Below are 10,464 nucleotides of genomic sequence, written 5' to 3'. Positions count from 1 at the left end.
GAAACACAACTTTATTGGACTTTCATATCAGTAACCAAACACACAAAAATGGCTCATAATATTGACATAGATTGGAGAATACATGCATAGTCAAAGTCTGTCTTTGTAACCTTTTTTTTTTTTACACCCCTCACATTCAGGAGACCCTGAATTATCGGCAAAATGATCCAGGAGAAGAAGAAGAAGCAGGAGGAATGGAGCTATAGAAAAGTGGAGGGATGGAGGGATAGAAGGAAGGGGAGAAGGCAAGACATTGGGGACAGAGGAGGAAGACAGGCAGGAATGAAGGGATAGTTAGTGAGAGATGGAGATGGCCAGAAGAATGAACGTAGAATGGATGGAGGAGAGGCACGAGAGATGTAGTGATGTAGGAGGAGAGGTAGAAGAGCTCAGCAGAGGGATGAAGGGATGGGGGGATGAAAGTGAAAGGTATTAGTAGTGCTCAACAGAGGGAGCTGATCTCGCTCTTGCTGCAGCCCCACTTGCAGCAGGCGTTGGAGAGGCCCACCACAACGTCCCGCCCCTTCCTGTCCGCGCTGCGCAGCGCCTCGAGCACTTCCTCTGAGATGGGCGAGCGGGCCAAACGACTGAACACAGCAGCAGCAGAGCCCCCCTCCCTGACCTCGCCTGCCCAGCCCTGGGCCTCCAATCCTGGACGCTGCTTGCTGGCGAGGCCTGGGATGGCGTTGAAGCTCCATGGGTTGGAGGCCTCAGTCTCCTCGTCAATGGAAATGTCACCTGGAAGGAAGAGGAAGATAAAATGATTTGAATGCTTAATAGAAGGAAATGGCTACAGGAACAACTGGTTCTCTTGCAAGGATTGATATTAGATATTAGTATATGGTGTTAAACGAGAGAAAACATCTCAGTATGGTTGGTCCTACAATAGCAGACAGATGAGCAGTTAGTCAGTCAGTCAGTCAGTCAAACAGACACATAGGCAGACAGACATTTAGACATGTACAACAAGAGAGAACAGAGAGACTGACACACACATACAGGCACACATAGACAAACAATCCCACACATACACCCACCCATCTCACCTGCGTCGCCCACTCCTCTCCTCCAACGCGAGCCTCCGCAGGTGAAGATGACGGCCCGTATAAATTCTCTCCCGCACAGCTTCACCCCGTAGATAGAGTTAGCGTGGCCCTCTGCAGCCTGCACCTTACCCACCAGTGCTACCAACAGGCCAAACGTCAACACTGCAGCCTTCCACATGATCAGGAACGACAGATGGAGAGAGAGAAGAAAGAGGGAGGAAAGAGGAGTCAAGAGCCTTGAAAGTGATAGCCCGGCTGCAGGTGTGGATCAGTGGTCTAGTGAAGGTTGGGTGAGTCTTGGTTTGGTGAGTCTCTGTCGGTGTCTCCTTCGCTCTCACCCGGTGGTGTTGTGTGGTTCTCTTGGCGGACCCAGTACCCCTTTTAAAGTGAGCCCAGCCCAGCAACGCTGACTGAGGCTGCATGCGTCCTATGGAAACCTATTCTCTATGTAGTGTACAACTTCTGAACAGAGCCAATTGGATTTCCTATGGGCTCTTGTCAAATGTAGTGCACTATACAGGGAATAGGGTTCCACTTGGGGTGCACCCTGACTATGACCAAGTCTCCCCACTCTCTCTCTCTCATCCCCTGTGCCTCAGAGTACAGCCAGATAAGAAGTTACTAAGACCTGAGACCTTTAGGAGAACAATGGGCCCAATAAGAGAGGTTGTGATTAAAACGGTGTGCCTGGTTAAAAAGTAATGTCAGAGGTTTAGTCTTTAATCTAATCGCCAGCGACCTTTCAGTGTTTCCTGGTTGCTTCCAGTGTCATCACTTCGGAACCTGCTATCTATCGTGTCTGGCTAGGGATAGGATCGCTATTGGTTCAGGTTTTAAATTAACAAGAAGGTAGACCTACACACACACACGCACTAATACAGACACACGGGGGCGCGTGCGCGCAAAGACACACACACAGGTAAACAAGCACACGCACGCACAGGCAATAATACACACACACTGCCCTTCGCATGAATAAAGTCGCGACAGCCTGTATGACCTGCCCACCTATCCTTTATATCTCAGGTAGCCAGCAAAAGCCAGCATGGATAGAATGCAAGAATTGACTAATATTTGCCATATTCTAATAATTCTCATGTGCCTACTTATCGCCACCATGGTCCGTGCCATGGTGTAATTTGCACTCAAGCAGGCCTAGATGATCTGAAACAATTTGATGGTGAAATTTCAAATTGCAGGCATTCTTGAAAGTCAAGACAATCCTTGTCCTGCAAAGAAACATTATTTTTATTGTTGAATAAATTGATTTTGCAAGCGGTAGGCCTAGGCATTATAATTTAATGTGGAGTGGAGCTTTATAGTTAATAACATGACATGCACCGCTTACCTTCAAAATTATTCGGCAATCATAATTTATTCGAAAAACACTGTTTTCGTCATCGTTTGTCGCGATAATGAAAGTTAGACAAAAGAAAAGTCCACCTCTGTCAAATGGATACAAATGTATTCGATCTTTAGAAAATGTCTCCTACACTACATCTGACATTTCCATCACACATTTCGCAACGATTTTTTTGGCGACATTGCTTTTGTCGAATAAATCTGGGTCAATGGAAACCTGCCTATTGTCACAAAAACATTTTCTTTGGCCTTATCTGTGACGTCACTGTGAGTGTGTGGGCGTGTAGGCCTATTAGGGTTAGGGTTAGGGTTAGGTTTAGGGGTAAGGGAAAATATGATTTTTAATGGAAATTAATTTTATGGCCCAACAAGGATAGTAAAACATATGTTGTGTGTGCGGGTTTAGGGCGGCAGGTAGCTTAGTGGTTAAGAGCATAGTGCCAGTAACCGAAAGGTCGCTGGTTCTAATCCCCGAGCCGACTAGGTGAAAAATCTGTCGATGTGCCCTTGAGCAAGGCACTTAACCCTAATTGCTCCTGTAAGTCGCTCTGGATAAGAGCGTCTGCTAAATGACTAAAACAAATGTAAATGTAAATGTAATAAAAACAGCCTACAAGGAGTTTTACTCTGATGTCTGCTGCCTGCATGGCTGGACGAACCAAGTCTCGGGCTCTGGGAAAAAATATTTAAAAGGCCCACCTCTTGGCATGGGAGATTTTTATAGTGCAATTTAAGCTAATTTCCTGCAATTCTACACATAGTTTGTCATGGGGCAGAGATATTTTTGGTTGCTGCAGCTTTAAAGCTAATATCCTGCAATTCTACACATTTTCCCATGAGGCAGAGAAAACCTTTCAGTTTTAAAGCATAAATTACAGTGCATTTTATTTATCATTATTATTAATTGGCTTGTTTTTTTAAAACATATTTTGAGATCTGGCCGTGGACCCCCTGTAGTACCTCTGTGGACCCCTCACTTTGAGAACCCCTAATGCATATGATAAATGGATAAGTTGTAAATGTAGAGCAATAATCAATTGATTGGAATAATTTGACTGACAGCAATGTCATCCAACCACTACGAGAACCAGGGTCATGCTAGAAGGGATCCTGCTTTTGTCAAATTAACGTGAAAAGTAGTTTTTATTTTGTTGCATTTTAGCTAACCCTAACCCCTTTTCTAACCTTAACCTAATTCTCCTAACCTGATACGTTAATTTTCCTAACCTGCTGCGTAAATTCTCCTAACCTGCTACGAAAAGTCAAATCTGACGTTATTTTGACAAAAGCTGGATACCTTCTAGCCATTACCCCGAGGAAATGGGAGAACCAGGGTGTTTTCCTATTACTTTTAGTGGTTAGTGACTTTTAGTGAACAGAGATTGACAGCCAATCGGTTGACAGAGAAATTATTGACATAAAAATGCTCCAATGACATGAAGACCAACGATTGACTTCGCCCCAAAATGATCCAATCAAAGTTAAGAAGAGGGCGGGGTGAAAAAGGGTGGGTAGCAACAGTTGCCCGGGTGAGGACGAGGCGCCATAGTCACGGTAGTCGTGGCGACAAGAACCAAGCAACGAGAATCAACAACAACAACAACAACAACCACAACCAGTATCATTAAGAAACAAACTTTAACGCCAAAACCAGGAATATTCCAGGGGGAATTTGAGGTGAATAAGCAACACCATTATTAAACCGTCGTCTGATGTTTATCTCTGAATAATTTTGTGAAGATGTATAACGTTTTATTGCTTTTATCTAGCATTAAAAGGCAATAGTGTGGCAGAGATGGAATAGTAGTGGTCCCAGCTAGTTGCTAACCGCTTTCCAAACGCAGACGGTTGTTATGACGATGTCAAATCTGTGATAGGAGTACAAAATGGCGGGTGTTGTAATATGAGAATCTTGTACTTTTAGTTGTGGAAATGTTTGTTGACAAAGCTTTTAACATGAAAAATAATTATTAAACTTCACGAAAGAGGCATACTTGTCGCATGTTCACGGATACTTTTGCTTAGGAAATTAATTTTGATTTTCGAACTCTTTTTATCTAATTGCAAAACAGACATAAGGGTCAGTATGTGTAAACGAATGTGTCATCATGTTGATCGTTATTTTATATCTCTGAAAAAGTTTTATTTCTAGTAAAAGTGGTCGGCCGGCCCCGTACTGTGCAATGTGTGCCAGATCATATGCTCTGCTGGCCTCGCCGTGGCTTGTCACGCAGGGAGGGAGGGTGGCTTCAAGGGGTGGATGAGCCTATCGGTGGGATTGACATGACCTGAAGCCAATGGAGAAGCAATATTTAGAAGCTTACACCAATGGCAACTGGCAATGGCAACTGGATAAAATATGATATGATATGCGTGTAGAGAAGGGGCAAGGTGCGTTTTCTGTGTCCTGTTGCTATCAGAAAACGTTGGGGAGGGTGCAGTGTGTGTGTGTTCGTGTGTGCTACACAGTTCAGAAATCCTCACGTGGCATATTCTACTAGTGAAAACTTGTCATTATCAAATGTATAGCATTGTTAAAGGGCCTACATGCAATAATTGAATGGAATATAAATATTATAATAATTTGTCAGAGCTCACACCACCCACATCTCAGTGCTTTAGATCAGGGTTTCCCAAACTCTGTCCTGGGCCCCCCCTGTGTGCACATTTAGTTTTTTGCCCTAGCACTACACAGCTGATTCAAATAACCAACTCATCATCAAGCTTTGATCATTTGAATCCGCTGTTTAGTGCTAGAGCAAAAAAACTAAACGTGCACCCGGGGGGCTACCCAGACGTCCCAAGACTTGCATCCAACAGGAATAAACTTAGTGTGCCTCTCAGCCTCAGACAAAAGACTCACTTCCGCCCTGGTTTCTGTCCACCTTTCTCAGTGTGCTTTCACAAGAGGTGGCCTGAAGTGTGTTGAGAAAGGTTTAGAGAGTGTGGTGACTCAAGTCTACACATTGTATGTGTGTGTGTCATAACCAACTCCTTCCCTTGTCCTTCCCCCAGAGTGGTGGTCTTGGTCCAGCTGTGGCGGTAGTCATGGCGACCCCAGGCTACACAGAAGAGCTCCAGCCGGCCCCCCAGCGCAACGCTGTCACCATAGCAACACAATCAGCCACGCCCTCCCGCTCCACGCCAACCCAGTTCAACCAGTCAGTGTCCATCGTCTCCACAACCGGACAGGACAAACCTCCTGCTCAAACCACGCCCACCAAGGCCCAGAACCAGAAGACAGTGGTTCTGGCCACGCCTTCTCAGACTCAGTTTGTTACCACGGAGATCCAGAGTTCTGCCACTCAGCATAGTAACGGACAGAGTTCCACACCACAGTACATCGTAGTAACCGTTACAGGTGAGGCGTGAACACGCTCTCTCTCTCTCTCTCTCTCTCTCTCTCTCTTTCAGATGTGTGTAGTTGACATGATGAAACATGTCTATTCTACCATAGCCACACCTTCCTCTCCTGACAACTGTTACCATGGTTATCTACCAGACCTGTAGGACAGGCTCTCTGAGGTCCGGGTTGGCCTGTTTTACTAACCCAATGGAAACCTAAAAACACCATTGTAATTGAACCTGTATTAGGCCATTTAGCAGACACTTTAATTAAAAGCAACAGAGACATTTTAGTGGCCCCAGCGGGCTTTGAACCCACAACCCTTGGGCCACAGTGTCATGCCAACTGGTCCACCTTTAAGGAAAGGGGAATACCAAGTCAGTTGTACTGAATGCATTCAACTGAAATGTGTCTTCCGCATTTAACCCAACTCCTCTGAATCAGAGAGGTGCAGGGGGCTTCCTTAATCGACATCCACGTCATCGGCGCCCGGGGAACAGTGGGTTTTTACCTTGTCAGCTCGGGGATTCGATCCAGCAACCTTTCGGTTACTGGCCCAACGCTCCTACCCGCCAGGCTAACTGTGCTGTAGGAGTGAAATACTGGCATATGGCAAACCTTTCTACTACTAATCTCGGAAACTCAGAACAAAAATCTTGTTTACGTCAGATGCTCGATTAAAGTTCTGTCCACTAGAGATTATTCTACTACCTACCATCAGTAGGCCTGTACGCTACCTAACAGTCTTTGGGACAGGACGTTTGTGTACGATTTTATTTATTTATTTAAAAACACAATTCCACCACACACATGGATGTGCATTTAAAATCATCGAGGACAACACAATAACGTTTTAACAACGTATTTCCATTGTAGTCCCACAGTGTACTGTAAAGTTGACAGAGTAGTTAACAGACATACTGTGTGGGGTTTATTTGCAGGGTGTCTATTAGTAGAGCAGCAGTAGCAGCTAGCCTGTCAGCCTGCCAGGGTGTTAGTATCAGGTAACACTGGTGTCCCCTGGCCTGGCCTGGTCCACTCACACCACAGAGACAGACACACACTGGTGTCCCCTGGCCTGGCCTGGTCCACTCACACCACAGAGACAGACACACACTGGTGTCACCTGGCCTGGCCTGGTCCACTCACACCACAGAGACAGACACACACTGGTGTCCCCTGGCCTGGCCTGGTCCACTCACACCACAGAGACAGACACACACTGGTGTCCCCTGGCCTGGCCTGGTCCACTCACACCACAGAGACAGACACACACTGGTGTCACCTGGCCTGGCCTGGTCCACTCACACCACAGAGACAGACACACACTGGTGTCCCCTGGCCTGGCCTGCTGGACTCACACCACAGAGACAGACACACACTGGTGTCCCCTGGCCTGGCCTGGTCCACTCACACCACAGAGACAGACACACACTGGTGTCACCTGGCCTGGCCTGGTCCACTCACACCACAGAGACAGACACACACTGGTGTCACCTGGCCTGGCCTGCTGGACTCACACCACAGAGACAGACACACACTGGTGTCGCCTGGCCTGGCCTGCTGGACTCACACCACAGAGACAGACACACACTGGTGTCACCTGGCCTGGCCTGCTGGACTCACACCACAGAGACAGACACACACTGGTGTCACCTGGCCTGGCCTGCTGGACTCACACCACAGAGACAGACACACACTGGTGTCCCCTGGCCTGGCCTGCCTCACTCACACCACAGAGACAGACACACACTGGTGTCACCTGGCCTGGCCTGGTCCACTCACACCACAGAGACCGACACACACTGGTGTCACCTGGCCTGGCCTGCTGGACTCACACCACAGAGACAGACACACACTGGTGTCCCCTGGCCTGGCCTGCTGGACTCACACCACAGAGACAGACACACACTGGTGTCACCTGGCCTGGCCTGCTGGACTCACACCACAGAGACAGACACACTGGTGTCACCTGGCCTGGCCTGCTCCACTCACACCACAGAGACCGACACACACTAGTGTCACCTGGCCTGGCCTGCTCCACTCACACCACAGAGACAGACACACACTGGTGTCGCCTGGCCTGGCCTGCTCCACTCACACCACAGAGACAGACACACTGGTGTCACCTGGCCTGGCCTGCTCCACTCACACCACAGAGACACACACACTGGTGTCACCTGGTCTGGCCTGCCTCACTCACACCACAGAGACCGACACACACTAGTGTCACCTGGTCTGGCCTGGTCTACTCACACCACAGAGACCGACACACACTAGTGTCACCTGGTCTGGCCTGCTCTACTCACACCACAGAGACAGACACACACTAGTGTCACCTGGTCTGGCCTGGTCCACTCACACCACAGAGACCGACACACACTAGTGTCACCTGGTCTGGCCTGGTCCACTCACACCACAGAGACCAACACACACTAGTGTCACCTGGTCTGGCCTGGTCCACTCACACCACAGAGACCGACACACACTAGTGTCACCTGGTCTGGCCTGCTCTACTCACACCACAGAGACAGACACACACTAGTGTCACCTGGTCTGGCCTGGTCCATTCACACCACAGAGACCGACACACACTAGTGTCACCTGGTCTGGCCTGGTCCACTCACACCACAGAGACCGACACACACTAGTGTCACCTGGTCTGGCCTGGTCCACTCACACCACAGAGACCAACACACACTAGTGTCACCTGGTCTGGCCTGGTCCACTCACACCACAGAGACCGACACACACTAGTGTCACCTGGTCTGGCCTGCTCTACTCACACCACAGAGACAGACACACACTAGTGTCACCTGGTCTGGCCTGGTCCATTCACACCACAGAGACCGACACACACTAGTGTCACCTGGTCTGGCCTGGTCCACTCACACCACAGAGACAGACACACACTAGTGTCACCTGGTCTGGCCTGGTCCACTCACACCACAGAGACAGACACACTGGGACTAGAGATACATCTCTCTCTCTCTCTTTCACCCTTTTTTCCCCTCAATCCCCATCTCTTTATCTCTCCCTCCGCCTCTCTCTCTCTCTCTCAGTATTCATCACGCACTAGTAACATGTAGATAGAGATGGGGAAAAGACAGTGACAGGAAGAGTAGAGTGGAGGGATCACCAAATATATTAACAGTAATAAATCACAAAAGTCAACATTTTGCTCTGTCCACCCTCCCTCTCTTCCATCCCTCCCACTATCTCCTCACCTGATACCTGTGTTTATATGATGGGGGGATTGTTCCCTCCATCTAGGGAGATTAACTGTCCAAGGCCTCCCCCTGCCTGCATCATATAAGGATGGAGGGGAGAGATGGCCAGCCCTCTGTCCTCTCTTCATCTTTCCATCTCTCTCTCTGTCTGTCCTAAGAGCTATGTTCTACAGTAACTGCTGTTATAGTTTGGAGACAGAGTATCGTGAGTACTGAAAGCTTGTTTCAGGGTTTATTATGTGGATGTTGTTGATGATTTGATATTTGATGAAGTTTTAGACATCTGATAGTTTCTATTTCTCTCTCTCTCCTTCCCATCTTACTCCTGCTACACTTTATCTCTATCTCTCTCTCTCTCTCTCTCTCTCTCTCTCTCTCTCTCTCTCTCTCTCTCTTTATATCTCTCTCTCTCTCTCTCTCTCTCTCTCTCTCTCTCTCTCTCTCTCTCTCTCTCTCTCTCTCTCTCTCTCTCTCTCTCTCTCTCTCTCTCTCTCTCTCTCTCTCTCTCTCTCTCTCTCCATAGAGGGTTCTCTCCATTCTAGTGACAGTGTATCAGAGTCCAGTCCTCCAGTAGCTGTGTTTCAGACAGGGGTCCCCACCCAGGTAGTACAGCAGACCACCCAACAGGTACGCTACAGACACACACACACCTGCACGTATGCACACACCTGACGCACTTACACACACACACACACACCTGCTCATACACACACCTGACACACACACACACACACACACACACACATCTGACATACACACAATAAATTGGAGGGAGGGAGGGAGGGTGGGAAGGAGGGAGGGAGGGGGGAGTGGAGGGAGGGAGATAGTTGGGGAGGAGAGACAGGGGTGTTGTGAAGAGTGATGGGGCGAAGGTTTCTAAAAGAGAAGGAGATGTTAATGTTGTGTGTTCATTTGAATTCTCCTGAGCCTATTAAATGAATGAGTTACTTCTTTGTCCCTCACTGGGTGCAGCAGCAGCATGTTTACTCTAGTCAGGTTCAGTATGTGGAGGGAGAAGACGCTTCTTACACCACCGCCTCTACCATGTGAGTAGTACACACACACACACACACACACACACATACACACACACACACACACACATTCACACACACATACACACATACACACACACACACACACACACACACACACACACACACACACACACACACACACACATACACACATACACACACACACACACACACACACACACACACATACTTCATACCATGGAGATTTGTATTATTTTCTCCCTCCCTCTATCCCTCTCTCTCTCTCTCCCTCTATCCCTCTCTCTCTCTATCCCTTTATCCCTCTCTCTCTCTATCCCTCTATCCCTCTATCCCTCTCTCCCTCCCTCCCTCTCTCCCTCTATCCCTCCCTCCAGTCGTTCTGGCAGCTACCCGTACTCCGACTCCCCCCTCTACTCCCAGACCCCTCCCTCTTCCTCCTCTTCCTACTACGAAGCCACGCC

The 10,464-nt window shown here is 48.3% G+C and overlaps 1 protein-coding gene across 1 annotated transcript; it reads right to left on the bottom strand.

Moving 5' to 3' along the window:
* Positions 1 to 442: 442 nt before the first annotated feature.
* On the bottom strand, positions 443 to 1,224 carry rln3b (relaxin 3b; the record flags this gene model as incomplete). Its single annotated transcript, XM_084200107.1, has 2 exons — positions 443 to 738; positions 1,038 to 1,224. 2 exons carry the CDS (start codon positions 1,222 to 1,224, stop codon positions 443 to 445), a joined length of 483 nt encoding a protein of 160 aa, XP_084056233.1.
* Between the last annotated feature and the right edge of the window lie 9,240 nt (positions 1,225 to 10,464).

The sequence above is a fragment of the Coregonus lavaretus genome, assembly GCF_964263955.1.
Source record: "Coregonus lavaretus genome assembly, contig: HAP1_SCAFFOLD_5466, whole genome shotgun sequence".
NCBI classification, from domain to species: Eukaryota; Metazoa; Chordata; class Actinopteri; order Salmoniformes; family Salmonidae; genus Coregonus; species Coregonus lavaretus.
This window is presented reverse-complemented; position numbering and strand designations above follow the sequence as displayed.